Source organism: Anguilla rostrata, chromosome 3 (assembly GCF_018555375.3).
Source record: "Anguilla rostrata isolate EN2019 chromosome 3, ASM1855537v3, whole genome shotgun sequence".
NCBI lineage: Eukaryota > Metazoa > Chordata > Actinopteri > Anguilliformes > Anguillidae > Anguilla > Anguilla rostrata.
In genome coordinates this window covers 67,494,165-67,514,224 of record NC_057935.1, presented here as the reverse complement: position 1 = coordinate 67,514,224, position 20,060 = coordinate 67,494,165, and the positions used below count along the sequence as shown (strand labels likewise).

Genomic DNA, 20,060 nt, shown 5'->3' with positions numbered 1-20,060 from the left:
GCTCTGGCGAATGAGAGGCATCAATTGTAAAGCGCTTTGGATAAAAGCTATATAAATGCAGTCCATTTACCATTTACTGTGCACAGGGATTAGTTACATTACCATAACATTACTGAGCACAGGGATTAGTTCCATTGTGCACAGTAATGTACCTGAGTGGTCCATTACTGTCTTACTGTCTAAGTCTAAGTCTTACTGTGCACAGGCAGATCATAACGGTTTGTGTTGTGGTCTGCAGCTGGAAAATAGTTTCTTCATGAAGTCTCTCTCTCTGAAGGCAGATTTGGCCTTTGCGGTTGGGCCAGGCTAAACGGGCCTGGCATTTTAAAATGTATTTATATTAATCGCAAGCTGACGTGAAGAGAGTCAGCGTTCTAAAAGAATTGCTCACCGCCGCACATTACCAACCGTGGACAAAGACTTTACTCTCCGAAAGAGAGAGAGAGAGAGAGAGAGAGAGAGATAAGCATCCGGCTGACTAACGTGATCGAGCAGCGCTCCGCGTCCGGGACACTGGCAGGGCCTGCGCTGAGAAGCGCCAGTTAGAGTCAATTAAGGGGAAAATCGGCCTCCAAATGAATTCTCCGGCCCGCTAATCTCGTTGTGGCCATACGGGCGATCGAGACGGCAGATTATCCGGCCGGAATTAGCGTGGCGTTTCATCATCCGCCATCCGCGCTCTCGGGCTCCCGACACGCTCGCTCTCTCCCGAGGTCAGGGCGAGCGAGGAGAGCGATCCCACTGCAGCCACTGTGCAGAGGGGCTGTGTACTGTGCAGAGGGGCTGTACAGAGGGGCTGTGCAGTGAGGCTGTGCAGTGGGGCTGTGTGCTGTGCAGTGGGGCTGTGCAGAGGGGCTGTGTGCTGTGCAGAGGGGCTGGACAGAGGGGCTGTACAGGACAGAGGGGTTGTACAGAGGGGCTGGACAGAGGGGTTGTACAGGACAGAGGGGCTGGACAGAGGGGTTGTACAGGACAGAGGGGCTGGACAGAGGGGTTGTACAGGACAGAGGGGCTGGACAGAGGGGTTGTACAGGACAGAGGGGCTGGACAGAGGGGTTGTACAGGACAGAGGGGCTGGACAGAGGGGTTGTACAGGACAGAGGGGCTGGACAGAGGGGTTGTACAGAGGGGCTGGACAGAGGGGTTGTACAGGACAGAGGGGCTGGACAGAGGGGTTGTACAGAGGGGCTGGACAGAGGGGTTGTACAGAACAGAGGGGCTGGACAGAGGGGTTGTACAGAGGGGCTGGACAGAGGGGCTGTACTGAGGGGCTGGACAGAGGGGCTGTACAGGACAGAGGGGCTGTACTGAGGGGCTGGGTACTGTGCAGAGGGGCTATGCAGAGGGGCTGGACAGAGGGGCTGTGCAGAGGGGCTGTACTGAGGGGCTGTGTGCTGTGCTGAGGGGCTGTGCAGAGGGGCTGTCTAGGTGTGCTTCAGTTCTAGTTTTTAAAAGGCCCGTTTTCTGTACCTCTGCTCAGTCCACCGTGTACAACCAGAGCAGGGCAGAGGAAGAATTCCCAATCGCACCACGTGCCCTGAGGAAGAACGGGATAAAAGATTTTCCACAGGACACAAACCTGCCATTCTGAGCAAGATTACAACTGGACAAGTGGTTCAAAACTCTTTAAGAAAGGCTGCATGCATTTTTAAGACCGCAGAAGTACTGTGTCTCTGTCAGTGGAAGTTCCTCTGGCAGGAGCCATCTGGTTTTCATTCTCTCAAGTGTCTCAGTCATTTTACACTGTTCCCGGACCAGCAGGCAGTAACTGCGCTGGCACGAGGCGCAGGCTGTAGCACAGTCACACTTTCTCATTAGCGTCGCTAACTGCGTTGGAACAAGGCATTGCCTGCAGCACAGTTAGCACTCTGTGCTACCACTTTCTCATTAGCGATCCAAAACATTGTGCTACACAATGTAATTAGCTGCCCCAACTCTGTGCTACACTCTCATTAGGACCCCTAACCCTGCGCTACACTTTCTCACTAGCGCCCCCTAGCTGTGTTTCTAGCTCTTTACACCGCTCTCAAATCCGAAACAGGTTTGGAGAAACTGACCAGCGCGTTAGCGACAGGACGCTACCCCGCGGCAGAGAAACTGCACTGTGCCGTGCCGGGCCGGGCCGAGCCGTGCCGTGCCGGGCCGGGCCGAGCCGTGCCGGGCCGGGCCGAGCCGTGCCGTGCCGTGCCGTGCCGTGCCGTGCGCACCGTCGCCGTCTCCCCCCTGACCTCTGCCCTTTACTCCGCGCGGTCCCCCCGTGACACGTCGTGAATAACAGCTCACATCCGCGTCCAGGTGTCCCCAATCCTTCAGCGGGCTCAGGGGTTCACATCCAGAGCGTGACAGGCCCACCGGCGGCAGCCCAAGGCTAGCCAGGCCTCGCTCACCTCCTCTGGGGGAAAGAGCGCTACATTAGGGCAGTCGCACCGGCGATAACGATGGAGGCCCCTTCAGCCGCTACTCTGGAATTCGAGCGCGCGCACACGAGCTCAGGGGGGAAAAAATAACCTGCTTTATTGCCATTGTCAAAGATCCCAATCGAATACGAACCTTTGAGTCACATATTTATAAAGACAGGCCCATCGGAAATTAAACATTTGAATGCTTTTTTATGATTTCAATGGGTCTAATTGTCTTTTAAGTGGCAATTTCTGGTAATAGACTATGCAAATCCGGCGTTCACATCCACAGACGGAGAAAATGAATCGAAAATGAATCGAAAATGAACAATTAGCGATAATTGCGGATGACTTGCTCGGAAACCTCAGCTGAAGATGATGTCATCGCTGCTTATTTGACTTAAGGTTGGCTATTGCTAGCTAACTTTGTCTATAATCAAAAAAATTGTTCCGCTAACTAACAGCAGTCTCACTGCTGCGATCGGTGAGCTGAGATGGGGCCTAGCATGACAAGCCGCTATTGAAACAGACCAAGCAGCTAAGAGAAGTGTAATCAGTTCAGGCTCAACCTGGAGGCTAACTCACTAGCCATAGGAGAAAAAAAACTTAACTGAACGGTTTGGATGAGTTTGAACAGTAACAACTTTGTGCGCAGACATCCCGACAAGATTAATCAATCAAAATAAACCGCCCGCTGTGTCGCAGCTCTGGACAAAGGACCCCGTTGTCGGGGTGACCCCGTCGCCAACGCCAAGCCAGGCGGTCTGACAGAGGCCCGTGTGACGCAGCCGGGGGTACGCGGCATACGGAAAGGCGTCAGGGCGTCAGGGCGGGGCGACTCGCCGCACACGCTCTGGAGCGTAAATGGCGGTTTGCGCTGTTACTTGCATAAAAATGTGTTTTTTTTTTTGCTCATTGCTAAAGAAAGAGGCCGCAGATGGGCTGGAGGGATTTCGGGGGTCTGGGGTGGGGGGTGGTGGAGGGACCCAACACATGGCCCCCGGGTTAAAGGAAGTCGCCCGGACAGAACGAGAGGAAGGGCAGCGATGACAGGGGGGTCGGGGGGGGGGGGGGGGATGATAGATTAGAGAGTCCCATGCTGAATGCGTCCTCCGTTAAGTTGTCAGGAACACAGAAGTGATTTTCCCCAAATACCACTTAAGAGGGTTTAGTGAGAACATTCCCCACGTCTGCTTTAACATTCCTGTCCTGACCGAGTTAATGGCCCTCAAACACAGTCACAAGACCGGCCTTACTTTTGGCTGACCGGACACCACATCAAGCGCTCGCCACAAAAAAACAAAAACCCTTTAACAAAGTTTAGAACTAAAACCCCTTAAAAAAGTTTAGAACTAAAACCGTGAAAAAAACAAAAAAAAAAAAAACATTTTGAAGAGAGATCAAAGGGCTTGTTTTCTTCTTGAAGTTAAACCAATTACTGACTCTGGTCTTGGAGATGTGGCACAGAAAGGCTGTGCATCACAAGGACACTGCCACTCCTGTGATACGACTTCAACTCGGACAGTGTCATAGTTTCTTTCTCAACAAGAACTTTCCGGGTTCCCCCACTCCCTCTCCCATACCGAACTGTCCACAATAGGCTGAGATATAAGCCAGCAGACAGCCATAATCCCAGCCTTACTGGCCCCTCCAGTCATGCACCACCCTCAGGTGACCCTTCAGAATAGGGCAGTCACAGTGGGCCCTCAATCCCAAAGTCCTCTTTACATTACACTACAGGCATTTAGCAGACGCTCTTATCCAGAGCGACTCAGGCAGCTTTTTCCATAGCATTTACCCTGCATCCATTTATACAGCTGGATATATACTGAAGCACTGCAGGTTAAGTACCTTTAGCTCAAGGGTACAATGACAGTGTCCTAACCGGGAACTGAACCTGTGACCTTTAGGTTACAAGACCAGTACCTTACCCATTATACTACACTGCCGCCCCTCTGGCCCCATCAATCTCTCCGGAGCTGAAGCACACATCCCAGGCCAGACACCGCGAGGACAGGACACTTTCACGCTCTTGGGGGCCACAGGACGGAAAAGGCCATTCTGAGTTCTTTTTTTTTTTCACGAGGGACACGGAAACAGGAAGTAGGTTTCTGCTGGCGCGGGCCGTTTTGGGCCCGCTGAGCCGCGCGGGGGGCGACGCATCGCGGCCGGAGCGGAGATCACAGAATCACGGGCGACTGCCGCTCCCGGCGGCGCGTCTGGAGAGGACGAAGAGCCAGCCGATGAAGAGGAGAGGACGAAGAGCCAGCCGATGAAGAGGAGAGGACGAAGAGCCAGCCGATGAAGAGGAGAGGACGAAGAGCCAGCCGATGAAGAGGAGAGGACGAAGAGCGAGCCGATGAAGAGGAGAGGACGAAGAGCGAGCCGATGAAGAGGACGACTGGGCGCAAACGGCGGACGGTCCGCCGCACGACGGCCTTCCGGATCCTTCCGCCGGCGGCCCGTATCGGGTCCTTCCTCAGAGGCGACGGAGCCCCACACGGGCACGGGCGGCCACGGCGCTGCCTGAGGTTCGGCAGAGCGCCGCCACCCGGATGCACAGAAGGACGAATGGCCGCTGGAACACCAAAAACGTTGATCTGATTCCCATCTTTTATTTTTTTTACCGAGAATCTCCAAATGTTTATTCGCAGAATCGGAGGAATTCTATTAAAGAGACGGAATCCACCCGACTCTGAAAACGTTGACTTTAAAAGGGAATGTCAGCCCAGTCTGGCCCTGTCATTGTTGAACCTGCCATGGTACTGTTGATACTCCACCGGATTAGGGCTCTATTAAAAATGTCACAGCAGACGAGAACAATGTGCTGACCGAGTCCATCTGCGACTCGCCGCTCGCAAGGGAAGCTTTTAACCGAAAAATAGAAACGTGTGATACAGTACGTGACCGAGAAAAGAAAAGAAAAAAGAGAAAAAGTGTTTCCGAGAAGTCTGCGTATGCGAATCAGAAGATCCGTGTTGACAGTACACACTTTTCTCTGTCTCTCTCTCTCTCTCTCTCTCCCTCTCCCTCTCCCCCCCCTCCCTCGGGGAATATTTATAGGATTGGCGTTGTCTGTCTGAAAAGCAGCAATGCGACAGAATCCTGTTGACAGGCTGTGAAACACAGGCACTGTTTTAACGGCACCCTGTTGTTTCGGTGCTAATGAACTTTCCGGAAAGTCTGCTGATACTTTCTCCCGCCCGGAACAATCGTTCGATCATCGCGTGACTGTCGCTTCCTAATTTTTTTTCAACCGAGGCGACTTTCGGGAAAAGAAATAAAGTCACTGAAATGAATAGGCTAATAAATCACAGATAAATGACACGATACAACAAAAATACGAAAATAAAAATCCCTCTCCCAAACTTCACAGCTCGTTACACCAGTGTCTAAATAAAAGCACCACAAAGGGAGAAAATGCAAAACTTCCTTAATGACTCAGCTCATTAGTTTCTGATTGTGTTCGCCATCTCCAGTTAGTTTTATGTGGCCTGTATTCATAATTTCGCATAAATATAGCAGCTTCTTTCAAACGGGAGCAAGATGTATAAACCCATGGGTAAATAGTTATTCAGTGCAAAAAAAAAAAAAGAGAAGAAAAAATAAAATGAGAAGGCAAGGTGTGCTCAAGCACTCTGCAGATCCTGAGTGTTTATGTACATCTGAAATATAATATGAATACACCGTATTATGCTGCATCTGGGTCAACCCGGCTTTCATAAGCAAATCTACCCGCCACAGATACACTTGAGTGAAAGAACCTTCGCTGTGAGAATTCCGTTCTATTGTCGAGGAGTTATGTGGCATCACTGCTTCTTTTTGGAGCTGTGTGAGATGAGAGTGAGTGTGTGCGTGTGTGTGTGTGTGTGTGTGTCTGTGGGTGTGTGTGTGTATGTGTGTGGGTGTGTGTGTGTGCGTGTCTGTGCATGTGTGTATGTAAATGTGTATGTGTCTGTGTGTCTGTGCATGTGTATGTGTCTGTGTGAGGGTGTGTGTCTGTGTGTGTGTGTGCATGCGTGTGCATGCATGTGCGTCTGTCTGTGTGTGTGTGTGCGTGAGTTTGTGGGTGCATGTGTATGTGCACATGTGTCTGAGTATGGGTGTGTGTTTGGGTATGTATGTGTGGGTGTGTGTGCATGTCTGTGTGTTGTGTGTCTGTGTCTGTCTGTGTCTGTGCTAGGCCGCTAAGCACCGTCCAAATTGTCCTTCCAATAAACACGACGCTGAGAAAACAAAGGCATTGTGGGGCAGAAAGCTCTGGGTGACGCACGCGCAGCGCTCAGCTCCAGAAAGCCCCGTCTGTGGTTTCCTGGCTCGCAGGGTGCTGTGGAACTGTGGGAGCTGAGCGACTGCCACGCAGAACTGCTACAGAAACCACACAAACTATCCTCAGATCTCCCCGACGTACCCTGCGTCACGCGCGACAAAGAAAACACAAACGTTATTTTGAATAATAACATAATTCTGTACACGGTGGTGAGCGCATATATGCATGTGTGCATGCATGCATGAATGTTACGTGTGTGTATATAGGTACACACACACACACACACACACTCATGTACATCTGGATTAAATTAGCAGTACTAGAAAAGATTTATTGTTCATCGTCATTCCTGAAGAAACATCAGAAAACCCATCAAAGAAATCCTGACACTGCAGGAGCAAAAGAACCGCCAGGTACACACACAACCCCCCCCTCCTGCCCCCCTTTTCTTTTCCTAGCACATCACATTTCAGTCATAGCAGGCGAGGAATGTGTTATAAAAGTGTTATAAATGTGTTATAAATGTGTTATATTCTCCTGTTTTGCCAGTTGGACAGAACGGCTGGGTGTGAGCGTGAGAATGAAGAGCTTCCAGCCCCAGGGAGACGCGCCCAGACTGACGCACCGATACTGACGCACCGAGACTGACGCACTGACACTGACGCACTGACACTGACGCACTGACACTGGCCGCGCTGATCACACACTCCGTCCTGCAGCTTCGCACGCTTTCTGCCACTGACGCCGCGATTTACAGAGCCCGGGTCCAGGTGCACACGCGCGAAACACTCGGGACGCGGGCTCGAGAGGTCAAAGGTCGGAGGTCAGACTCACCCGGCTGGGGTCGTACTCGGGGCCTGCGCGGCGGCGGGCCTCCAGGTCCTCGTAGGCGGGCGCGGCCGCCTCCCGCCGGGCCTGGTGGAACTCCCGCCTCAGCTGCTGGATCCGGTCGGCACTGCGGGGAGAGGAGGAGAGACGAGATGGAGATTCGCGCGGTTACACGTGTGCGTCCCTCAGAACCTCGACCAGGGAGAGCTCTGTCTTCATTAAAAAAACACAGCACTTCCAACACAGGCCCACACCCACACCTACAGCGGGGGTTGCAAGCTTGAGTCTACATCTTTATTTTTTATTTCACATTTTTTCGAATCGTAATTATTCTTTTCACATCTGAAAAGCCGTGCGTCTGAAAGGCGGCGGATGTGGCGAAGCTGGTGACAGCGGAACGCTGTAATTGCACAGCCTGAAATCCCTGAGGAAAAGCCTGACAGCCACTTCAATACACAGGTGGCATTTGGAAAAGCAGACGGCTTTTTAAATAGGTCTGAGTCGAAAAGGCAGAAATTATCCTCCACACAGAGCGCAGATATGACGACGGCCCTGCAGAATGGAAGCTGGTCGTCTTTTAGCTGTCTGCATGCTAATCCGAAAATTCAGTAAGAATTCTCCAAACGGAAAATTCCGTAAGAATTCTCTAAACTGGAAATTCCGTAAGAATTCTCTAAACTGGAAATTCTGTAAGAATTCTCCAAACTGGAAATTCTGTAAGAATTCACTAAACTGGAAATTCCGTAAGAATTCTCTAAACTGGAAATTCTGTAGCTGCGCATGCACTGCGACGTGCGTTATAACCGCGGCCAATCAAAGCGAGTGTTTCCTCCGTCGCCGTTGGATTCAGTACGAAACCCAGCGTCTCTACGCCGCTGCGGTACAGATCTAAGTCCTGTGAGATCACAGATAATCTCCTTCTTAAGAACTGAATGGCGCCACGCGGCAGCAAGATGAGCATTAACAACCGACACCCAATAAAGAGGAGAGGCAGCTTTCTAAAGAATCTTTCGTTTGAAAACGGAGGGATGAGATGAAGGACTGAAGGCCGTTCTGCGGTATAATGCGCGCGGATGAGGGGAGACGGTGTGGCGGTAAAAAAAAAAAGAGAACAGCGCTCACTAGACCTCGCCTGACACGCCGCGCAGAAGCGGTATTTCAGGAGGAATGAAGATCTTAGAAAACGCGGCGCGCGCGAAACGCGGTTGGAACACGCAGCGAAACGCCGTCCCAGGACCACCACCCCCTGCTGAGCTCGCGCCCCCCACCCCCCCCAGGCTGCCCCGGCGACAGGAAATCACCCGCCCGTCTTCAGGAATATGAATATTATCCTCTCTCTTTTTTTGGGTTCTTTCCCGTGATATTGTTTTTCCGGCGCGGGGGCGAGGGAGTGCGAAGCTGAAGATAACTCCGCGCCAGTCTCTCTCCCTCTCTCCTTCTCTCCCTCTCTCCTTCTCTCCCTCTCTCCCTCTCCCTCTCTCTCCCTCTCCCTCTCTCTCTCTCTCTCTCTCCCTCTCCCTCTCCCTCTCTCTCTCTCCTCTCTCTCCCTCTCTCTCCTCTCTCTCTCTCTCTCTCTCTCTCTCTCCTCTCTCTCTCTCTCTCTCTCTCTCTCTCTCTCTCTCTCTCCCTCTCTCTCTCTCTCCCTCTCTCCCTCTCTCTCTCTCTCTCCCTCTCTCCTCCTCTCTCCGCTCTCCCTCTCCCCCTCCCTCCCTCTCCCCCTCTCCAAACAGAGACGCCGTCCCTCCGACCAAACAAACCAGGCCGCGCCAGCCCCCCACCCGCCAACCACCCCCGCCACCCCCAACCGCCCGCCCCCCCCCACAACCAGCCCCCCACCCCACCCGCCCACACACCAGCCCCGCCCCAACCCCGCCCCCGCCCACACCGCCCCACTCCCGTGGAAACGTCTTCCTTTCGACAACAGAGATAGCAGGGCGCTCGCGGCAATGGAGGGACAGCGGCGTCGGTGGCGGGTTCACCCGAAACACTCCGGTCAGAGAAACGAAGGGGTAGTTAAGTTAAACTTTATTGAACCCTGTGGGGCAATTTGTCCTCTGCATTTGACCCATACCGGTTACTTAGGAGCAGGGGGCAGCCACAGTGCAGCACCGGGGGACCAAACTACAGCTCTGAGGCCAGTGCCTTGGTCAAGGGCAATGGCAGGAGTGCACCTGACCTGACACGTGTCTGAAATGCTGCTCTTTAAGGTGGGGGTGAACAGAAAAATCCGTCTCACTGGACTCCCTGTCACCCTACACCATCTTTTCCTAAGCGCCCTGGGGCTCACAGCCAATGGCCTGGAGGGCCTTCCCCTTGACCACAATCGTGAGTCATGTGCATAAATGCCACGTAGCAGTGTTTGAGAATGGAAATGTAAAAGTGAATTTTGTTATGGTGCTCAAAGCCTACAAAGCTTCAGATTTGAGTGTCTGACTAAAAACGTCTGATAAACATGCTTATTTTCATAAGTGCTCACAAATTAAAAATGCTTATTTTTAAATAACTGAACGATTTAAGAGAATCATCATGAGAAGAGGGGAACTAGATAAAAAGGTTGGATTAGGACCAGGGTTTTCAAGTGGTTTTCTCTGTCCGTGTGTGTAGCCTTCTCCTCTCCCACCCCCGCCCCCACACTTAGGGTCCACAAATGCCGTCTGAACACCCCCCCCCCCCCATCCCAAACCCACTGGAGTTTGCAATCTTTTCCAAATATGCCCCGTTTTAACCGACGATGGTGGTCCCCGCGGGACGCCTTTGAGCCTGGGTGGGGGTCCCAAGTCCCCCCCCCCCCCCGGGTTTGGACGCACCTCGGCCCACACCCATTGGCCGGTGCAGGGGCTCTGGAGTGGGAACCAGGCCCTTTACATAAACAGCTCACTAAAACCACCACAGGGAGAGAACAACTGTCACATTGTCCCGACACTTAAAGCGAAAACGACCAGGACCCCGGCCCCCCCCCGCCCCCCTCTCTCTCTCGAATTCCTCTCATTCCGGTCAGGCCTCGGACGGAGAACAATGTCCACCCCAATTCCAGCCCTTTGGTCCCGTACGGGTGGAGAGCTGCTCCTTTCTCTCCCGCCTCTATTACCTCTCCAGCGTCTGAGCCACTCATGAAGCACTCGGAGGGGAAAACAGCGTTTTAACTAGAACTTGACGAAGGGCAGGGCAGCCCGGAACACCAGTGCAGCACGGCTTTCAGGGGAAAGGATTAAATTAGGACCCCCCCCCCCCCCCCAGATCTCGTTAGGAAACGGCGAAAGTGGGGTGCATTCCAGAGAGATGAGGCTGTGGGAACCAGGCGGCCATGTTCCACCAGGGCCCCCTCGCTCGAGGGCCACTCCACCAGCCAGGAGCGCTCGCTCATTGTTTCCATCCTCCCCCCCTTTCTCTCTCTTCCTCCTCCTCCCCCCCTCTCCCTCTGTACCTCTACCTCCCCCTGCCCCCCCACACTCTACCTCTCTCTCTCTCTCCCCTTCCCTCCCTCTCTCCTCTCTCTCTCCGTTAATGATCAGTTGGCTTCTGAGCAGACTTGCGCTCACCTCTCCTTCTTCTCGCTCTGCTGTGTCTCTGTTTTGCGTCGGTTGGCCGTTTTTCCCCTCAAAGCAGCACATTTTAATCGAGTTCCTGGAACAGTAACAGCTCCTCAGTCAACGCTGAGGCTCTGTTCTCTCAAAGAGGACTGGATGCTGAAGGCCTGTTGCCTGGAAGAGGACTGGACCTGCCTTCTAACTCCTATGGTACCGGCAACACACCGTGTAGACTGTGCAACAAACAGCACCAGCAGACAGCATGAAAAACTGCACCTGCACACTGCGCAAATGTACCTGCACACTGCACAAATGTACCTGTAGACTGCGCAAATGTACCTGCAGACTGCGCAAATGTACCTGCAGACTGCGCAAATGCACCTGTAGACTGCGCAAATGTACCTGCAGACTGCGCAAATGTACCTGCAGACTGCGCAAATGTACCTGCAGACTGCGCAAATGTACCTGCACACTGCGCAAATGTACCTGCAGACTGCGCAAATGTACCTGCAGACTGCGCAAATGTACCTGCACACTGCGCAAATGTACCTGCAGACTGCACAAATGTACTGCACCGGCAAGCCTGCACACTGGATGTTGAGGGTGGAGGAGTGAAGGGAGGAGGAAAGGAGAGAGAGAGAGAGAGAGAGAGAGAGAGATATCGACCCCATGCATCGACATGCCCCTTTAATTCCCCCTGAACAGGAGAGGATCCCGCCACGCCGTGCCACACAGCGCTGACTCAGCCTTCTGAGCGCCGATCCACGCTAGCCTTCATCATCTTCTCCGACTCCATTAATCAGGCCTGCCGATAAATCCATGGCTAAATATGCTTAGCTAACTACTTCTTCTGTCGAGCGCTGAGTTTTAGCCGGGGGCTTTTGTCATAATCGTCATCTACTCGGTGAAGAATAAGACTGGGATTATGTTCCAGGGCATTAGGTGAGTATTTTATGAATGAATTAGTGCAGGAGAGTGAGAGGCAGTGGGTTTAAATGGAGGCTGCAGGCTGCTCTGTACAGCACAGGAGCAGAAAAGCATTCTGTGAGACGCAAGGCAGAATTACACCCCTGTTCCCCTCCCTTCTGAAATCCCCAATTCTCTGTTTGGCTGATGGAAGGCCTTGGGGAACATGGGCGCCAACCAGCCATCTCCCGCCATTTTCTGTTCTCCGCTAACGCTCCCGTTCCTGGCAGGGACGCACCATTTAGGGGCTGCCGTGGAAACGGGGGGGGGGGGGAAACAAAACAAAACAAAACAAACAAAAAAAAAAATGCTAATAAAATTAGAATGTATGACACAAAAAAAACAAAGAACTCCCACAACTGACAGAAACGTTTTCCAAAGAGACGTCTACCAGCCGGGAACGAACGCGTCCTCGCGAAACACGACTGCCGCATCTTCATCACTTAACGTCTTCATCACTTAGCGAGCTGGCGGTGAAGAGCAGACATGCCAGCTGGGGGGGGGGGAGGCGCTGTATTCACCCCCTCCCACCCCCCACCCCCCCCGCACCACCCACAGAGGAGGAGCGTGGAGCAGCCGCGCGCGACGGGCCAGAGCGCTAGGTTAGCGCGCGGCGGAGCTGGAGAGCGCTTCATCCGCTGCCAGGCTGAACACAAAGCCCGGCGCTGAAACGGCTACGCTAGCATTCATCTCCTGCCTGGATCAAACAACAGACGCAGAGCCACTAATATGATAATGACGCGTATTTTGCGAAATTGCGGCGTCGCCTGTACGCTCAATCCCTTACTCACACACACACACACACACACTCTCTCACTCTCTCTCTCGCACATACACACACACTCACTCATAAACACTTTTGTATTTTTGGAAACAAGGCTGCAAACATACACAGAACCATACCAGGTTCCCTTCTAAAATTTTATCTGGCACTAGATGAAACACTCACCAGCCAAAAAAAAAAAAAAGAGCAACAAAATAAGTATGGGGGGGGGCAGTGAAGAGCTCAGGCTTGATGTCCCTTCGCTTGATGCAGTCGCTTCCCTTTGATCTCACAGCATGCGGGGGGGGCAGCGACGACCTCACCTGAAGTGGTGCACCCCCCCCCACCCCCACCCATAACCCGCTAGGGTTCATTTTCTCTAATAAGCGAGAGAGGAAAGTGCCGTTGCCGCGGGCGACGGCGGATAAAGCCCGGCGGTACGGGCAGAGTGAGCGCCGAAGCCCCCCCCCCCCCCGGAAAATAAGCTCACCGGCTCCGCGGCCCGCCTAATGGAGAACCCGCCAAATTCGCCCTAATACCTCCCTAATGTACCTGGCTACACCATTCTGTGTCACCTCTGTGACCCCCTCCCCCCTGCCCAACTTCTACTCCTGCGCCCCCCTCTCTGGCTGCAAGCCCCCCCCGCCCCCCTTTCCGCGCCCGGCCGGGCGGGAACTGGAGTCCGCGGCGCGTGTGCGGAGGAGAAGACTCTCATTCCAGAAATCCATTAGCTAATCCCGGGGAACATAATTAGAGCTGCCATTTTGATTGAGCGCACACCTCACCGTCCAAATGAATAACACTATCAATGTTTAATTAGAGTCTCATACAGCCCGTAGCCCTGAACGCAATCATACACCCTGTCTGCCGCGGGCGGGGGGGGGGACGGGGGGGGAGCGGGGCTGGGAGGGCGAGGTGCTGAGGGGCGGTGGTGGTGGGGGGGGCAGGGGGGAGCGGAGCGGGACAGGGCCACTCGCGCACCGATGCGATCGGCACACCAGCGCCGAGCTGTCATCAAAACTTAATTTGGCCGCCGCCGCGGTTCCTCACAAATGAAAGTGGGAGGGCGCATTAAAGAAAGTTCAGTAAAGGGTAAAGATATTTATTTTCCTCCTTTCCAGGGAGGCTGACAGCCCGACACAAACAACAGAGAGAGCCGCCGTGTCCCAACGGCAGGGAGCGGCGGGGAGCGCTGCATGTTCACAAAATCAGACGAAACCCGAAACTAAATCTGTGCGAAACCAGGGAACTAAGAGCTCTGAAACCTACTCGCTTTGAGCGGTGGGCTACTGGACACTGTACAGGAGCCATGATGGCTCTGTGATGTCATAGAACTGTATGTAGTGGAGCATTGAAATGGAATGTACAGGAGCCATGACGGCTCTGTGATGTCATAGAACTGTCTGTAGTGGAGCATTGGAATGGACTGGACAGGAGCCATGATGGCTCTGTGATGTCACAGAACTGTATGTAGTGGAGCATTGGAATGGACTGGACAGGAGCCATGATGGCTCTGTGATGTCATAGAACTGAATGTAGTGGAGCATTGAAATGGAATGTACAGGAGCCATGATGGCTCTGTGATGTCATAGAACTGAATGTAGTGGAGCATTGGAATGGACTGGACAGGAGCCATGATGGCTCTGTGATGTCATAGAACTGAATGTAGTGGAGCATTGGAATGGACTGGACAGGAGCCATGATGGCTCTGTGATGTCATAGAACTGAATGTAGTGGAGCACTGGAATGGACTGGACAGGAGCCATGATGGCTCTGTGATGTCATAGAACTGAATGTAGTGGAGCATTGGAATGGACTGGACAGGAGCCATGATGGCTCTGTGATGTCATAGAACTGAATGTAGTGGAGCACTGGAATGGACTGGACAGGAGCCATGATGGCTCTGTGATGTCATAGAACTGAATGTAGTGGAGCACTGGAATGGACTGGACAGGAGCCATGATGGCTCTGTGATGTCACAGAACTGTATGTAGTGGAGAATTGGAATGGACTGGACAGGAGCCATGATGGCTCTGTGATGTCACAGAACTGTATGTAGTGGAGCATTGGAATGGACTGGACAGGAGCCATGATGGCTCTGTGATGTCACAGAATTGTATGTAGTGGAGCATTGGAATGGACAGGAGCCATGATGGCTCTGTGATGTCATAGAACTGTATGTAGTGGAGCATTGGAATGGACTGGACAGGAGCCATGATGGCTCTGTGATGTAACGCAGCTGAATCATAATGAAACCCACACAGAAGTTGGAAAACATGTCCGGCGGGCATGAACAGATTGAGCCTCATGCTCGAGGTCAAACGGACAGACATAAACACGAGCACAATCCCTCCGTCCTCTCCTCCCTCAATCGCAGGAATTTTAAAGGCTCATTTTTCCTTGTTAATGGTTTCATGCCGAGAGAAACGTTCAGGTCAGCAGATCTTAAGTGCTCCGCATACGGTGGCTCAGGCTAAGGCCCTGTAAATCTGACAGAAGTGACAGACCCTGCTGTCTCTGGACAACAGAGCTGCCCTCCCCCCTGCAGGACTCTGCCCCCACGCCCAATTTATTGTTTCATTTCAGAAATGGACGGTTAAAAGCTGTCGGGCCGGGCAGACGGGGGGGGGGCGGGAGACGGGGGGGGGCCCGAGCTCACGTCTCTGATTTATGCTCTTTAAAGCACCGCCAATGTCTTTTTAAGCGGGTAAAAAAAGGAACAGCTGGAGATGAGGAGAACCCTCGTGGGGGGGTGGCTGGTAACGGGGGGCACACACGAACACGCATCAGCGGCGGAGGAAGAGGAGGCTTTTTACCGGCCTCCTCGTGCCTGAGTCCCGACTCTACCGAAACCCCTCTGCTGCTGGTGCTGGGGGTTCGAGGGCGGCGTCCGCCTCAGGACAGGTGGCGGGTCAACCCCTGTACCGGCCCCACGCTCGTTCAGCGCCGTCGTCCTGCGAAATCTAAAATCGGAATGTGCGCCGTTTCATTTCAAAAAACATTTTCCGCGATTTCTGGAAATCGCCCTCCGTTCAACACAAAAAGATTTTTTTTTTAATCCCTGCGTCTTCCATTTCAAAAAGGGCCATTTTCTGACCTCACAAGCTTTCCTTCGGCTCTCTGTTCCAGAGTCGCTGTGTGGGGGGGGGGGGGGGGGGGAGCTGAGACCATCGCAGAGCCAGCAGGAAGTGGTTCTTTGGACGAAGCACCGACGCTTCTTTGCCCGAGCAGGAAGTGATCGCTCCTCCAGACGGAGGGAAAGTGTCAGCGGCGGCGTCGCGTTGTCCCGGGGTTACTGGGGGACCGCCCCCGCTGCCAGGATGACATCACTACAACTGCATCACTCAGGACACGGGACGTCTCAGCCAGATCGGACGGAAGACGTGCCACGCCCGATCCCTCTCTGATCTGTCCTGGAACTGCAGCCTGATACTGAAACGCCATCCCAGCGGGCTACGAAGTGACCAACGGGCATAACGGGCAATTAGCAGGGAAAGCATGGTGGGGGGCGGGGTGGGGGGGGGAAGGGGAGGGGTTAGAATCATACGGGATGCGTGTGACAGAATCCCAACATTCTAGAATCTCAGGGGGGCTCAATGGTACAGTGCAGCTCTCCTCTCTTCTCATCTCTTCTCTCCTCTGAAACGTGCCTGTCTTTCGCTCCTCACTCTCTCCGCTCTTCCCTCCCTCCCTCCCTCCCTCCCTCCCTCCCTCTAATAATCTCGCCGTGCCACCGGCCCCCAGTTGAGCGACATTTCGCCAAATGAAGTTTGACCGCAGAAGAGAGCCTCCTGTGACAGGCGCGGGCGGGGCCGTCCTAACCAGAAGTGACGCCTCTTTTAAAAGCCATTTGCAATTGTGGAAATAATGAAAATGATTTTGGCCGGCATGACATTGTTTAGACAGCCTGTTTTTTTTCTCTTCTCCCCACCCTCCTGCAGGTTAGATACACATGTCAGTACTGAGATTAATCACCATCTCTCTCTCTCTCTCTCTCCCTCCTCTCTCTCTCTCTCTCTCTCTCTCTCTCTTCCTCCTCTCTCCCCCTCTCTGTCTCTCCCTCTCTTCTCCCTTCTCGTGCGCCCACCTACTCCTCCCTCTTCCTCACTCCACACACACTCACTCATACACTCATTCACTCACTCACTCACTCATACACTCATTCACTCACTCACTCATACACTCACTCACTCACTCACTCACTCACTCACTCACTCATTCACTCATTCACTCACTCACTCATACACTCATTCACTCACTCACACACTCACTCATACACGCATTCACTCACTCACTCACACTCACTCATACACTCATTCACTCACACACACACACTCACACACTCATTCACTCACTCACTCACTCACTCATACACTCATTCACTCACTCACTCACTCATACACGCATTCACTCACTCACTCACACACTCACTCATACACGCATTCACTCACTCACTCACACACGTGCACACGTACTCACTCGCTCACATACACTCACACACTTACACACACACACACTCACATTTACGGTGTGAATTAAAGTGAATTAAAGACACTTCTGGTCCTCTCAGCAGTTCATCTCAAGCTGCACCGGTAACCCAGGTAACAACCCGAACGCCAGGCGCACACAACGCTGGCAAATGAATCACACCACAGCGCTTTTATTTAAAAACAGGAAACACACGCTGGAAATAACACACCCGAAAAAAGCGGTAAAAGCCCGTCAAACGCTCCGGGCTCAGCGCTGCCATCTGAGCACAGCTCCCAAAACAGAGCCTCTCTGCGCGGCGCACAGATGTTGCTAGGCTACGAGATGCACTGATATATATATATATAAAACCAGAGAGCCGGGGCACGCGTGCGTGCGTGAGCGCGAGCGTTTCCGTGAGCACGCGCGGAGATGTGCTTTTCATTCGCAAAAGAAAAATACCTTTTTGAAAGGAAGGTTTTCTTCTGAATAAAAATGGTGGGGGGGAGGGGGGGGGAAAGGAAAAAAGAAAGCAAATAAAAAAATAAATAAATAAATGAATACAGGTAGGGAGGAGGGAGGGGAGAAGAAAGGGAGGATTAATCCGGAGAAAGAGAGAGGAAATGAGAGGTACTGAAGGGCAGCACTTGGCCTAAAGACTGCAGAACGGTCCTCTGACCCCCACCCCCCCTCCATCCACCTGTACCCCCACGACCCCCCGTCACCCCCCCCCACCCCATACTGGGCTGTTCAATAAGGAGGCGTCACTAAACAGGGGAGCTTGGTAAAACTCGCACTGTAGCCATTCTGATGACTACCAGCACCACCACAACAGCAGAGCTTGGATAACCGGGACAGTGCGTGAAGTAAATCATTAAATTACTTTCATTTGCTATTCAGTAAAAGGCAAAAATAGCAGAGATTACAAAATAGCTCTCCAATTCCTGATCCATTAAGAGACTTCCAACCAGTTCCACCGACGATGCCTCAAAATATCACAGCTAAATACAGTAATATACACGATATATTTCAATGTGTGTTGATGCTTTCCTTCAAAATGCTTACCTGTAAACTGAGTTACATGTAAATTGAGTTAGATGTAAATGGGTAAAAGGGTAAAATACAGTCACATGTACAATTTAATTACAGGAAACACACCGGCATAGTGTCACCCTTTCTCCTCAAAATGCTGAAACGTATATTGAGTTTGATGCAAACGGGTGCTATTTGGTTCCTGCCACATTCCCCTTGACGGTACTATAACTGTGGTGAAGAATATTTCTGAGTTATTGAACTACAGCTGCCACTTAGTACGCAAATAACTCTGTGGAGTCCTGCAGTGCCATGACTGTATAATGAACCTCTGTTCTATGGATACCTACACGGCTGACACCTAGCAGCACAACCGACACGCAACCAGCACAGCTAGCCTCCTCTGAGTTCAGCAACACCTGAGGGGGGTTAGGAGGAGTAGGGGGAGGAGGGAGGTGTAGGAAGAGGCGGAGGAAGAGAAAAAAGAGTATGGGGAGGAGGAGTGAGGTGTAGGAAGAGGAGGAGGAGAAGGAGGGGGGAGGAAGATGAGGAAGAGTAGTAGGAAGAGGAGAAGGAGGAGGGAGGTGTAGGAAGAAGAGGAGGAGGAGGTGGAGGGAGGTGTAAGAAGAGGAAGAGGAGAAGGAGGAGGAGTAGGAAGAGGAGGAGGAGGAGGAAGAGGATGGGGAGAAGAGGAGGAAGAGGAAGAGGAGGAGGAGGAGGAGGAGGAGGAGGGAGGGTGCAGAAACACTTAAGGGGGACCGTCTCCCGTCCTCTTAAAGGTCTGAGGCTCAGCCTGGAACGCTCGATCACACCAGAGAACCTGAGAACAGCTGATTAATTAACGGGGCGTGGGGGGGTTTGGGGAGGGGGGGGGAGCACTCCAGCACTCACCCAACCAACACTAAAAGCTTTTCTCTCCTCTTCATTGATTTATATAATTATTTTGATAGTGAGACACAGAATTGTGTAGAAGGAGAGAAATGGAGGCTGGTGAAACGACCGCCCACAATGGCAGCACTTTTTCAGGTGGAGAGAAACGGCCTCTCTCTCTCTCTCCTCCCTCTCCCTCTCCCTCCCTCTCTCTCCTCCCTCTCTCCCTCTCTCCCTCTCTCTCCTCCCTCTCTCCCTCTCTCCCTCTCTCTCTCTCCACATCACTAACAGGACACGGAAACACTGGACCAATACAGCAACATCAAAGAGAAAAGAAACAACAGCATCGCAGTGTTCAGTGTGGTGTTAAACAGAGTTGACCTCTCCGTGTTCAGTGTCGTGTTAAGAATAGGAGAGCTGACCTCTCTGTGTTCAGTGTAGTGTTAAGAATAGGAGAGCTGACCTCTCTGTGTTCAGTGTAGTGTTAAGATTAGGACAGCTGCTCTCTCTGTGTTCAGGGCAGTGTTAAGATTAGGACAGCTGCTCTCTCTGTGTTCAGGGCAGTGTTAAGATTAGGACAGCTGCTCTCTCTGTGTTCAGGGCAGTGTTAAGATGAGGAGATCTCTGCTCCTCCACTCTTCCCCACTCTGTCCTCTGTTCTTCTTCTTTCATTCTTTGAAGTGGGGGAAACAAATAAAAGCCCTCTGATTGGACGGTGGCGCTGAGGCGGCCGTGGTTGTTATAGTAACTTTTTTTGTTTGTTGAAAGGGGCAGCTGCTCGTGGCTGTGGCTGCAGGGCTCTTCAGGAGACGGGGGGGGGGGGCACAAGGACCCCCATCAAGGGCAGCGCTCCCTTTATCCCCCCAGCGTGCGGGAGAGTCCACCGCTCCTGGAGGAGCGAGGTCAGGAGAGGCTGCGCGCGGACGAAGAAAGCTATA

At 52.6% G+C, this 20,060-nt stretch overlaps 1 protein-coding gene across 1 annotated transcript in view; it reads right to left on the bottom strand.

The window, feature by feature from the left end:
* pard3bb (par-3 family cell polarity regulator beta b) overlaps window positions 1-20,060 on the bottom strand; it is a 273,730-nt gene that overhangs the window by 38,263 nt on the left and 215,407 nt on the right. The window contains 1 exon segment of the mRNA XM_064329842.1: window positions 7,504-7,624. Coding sequence (XP_064185912.1) covers window positions 7,504-7,624 — 121 coding nt within the window.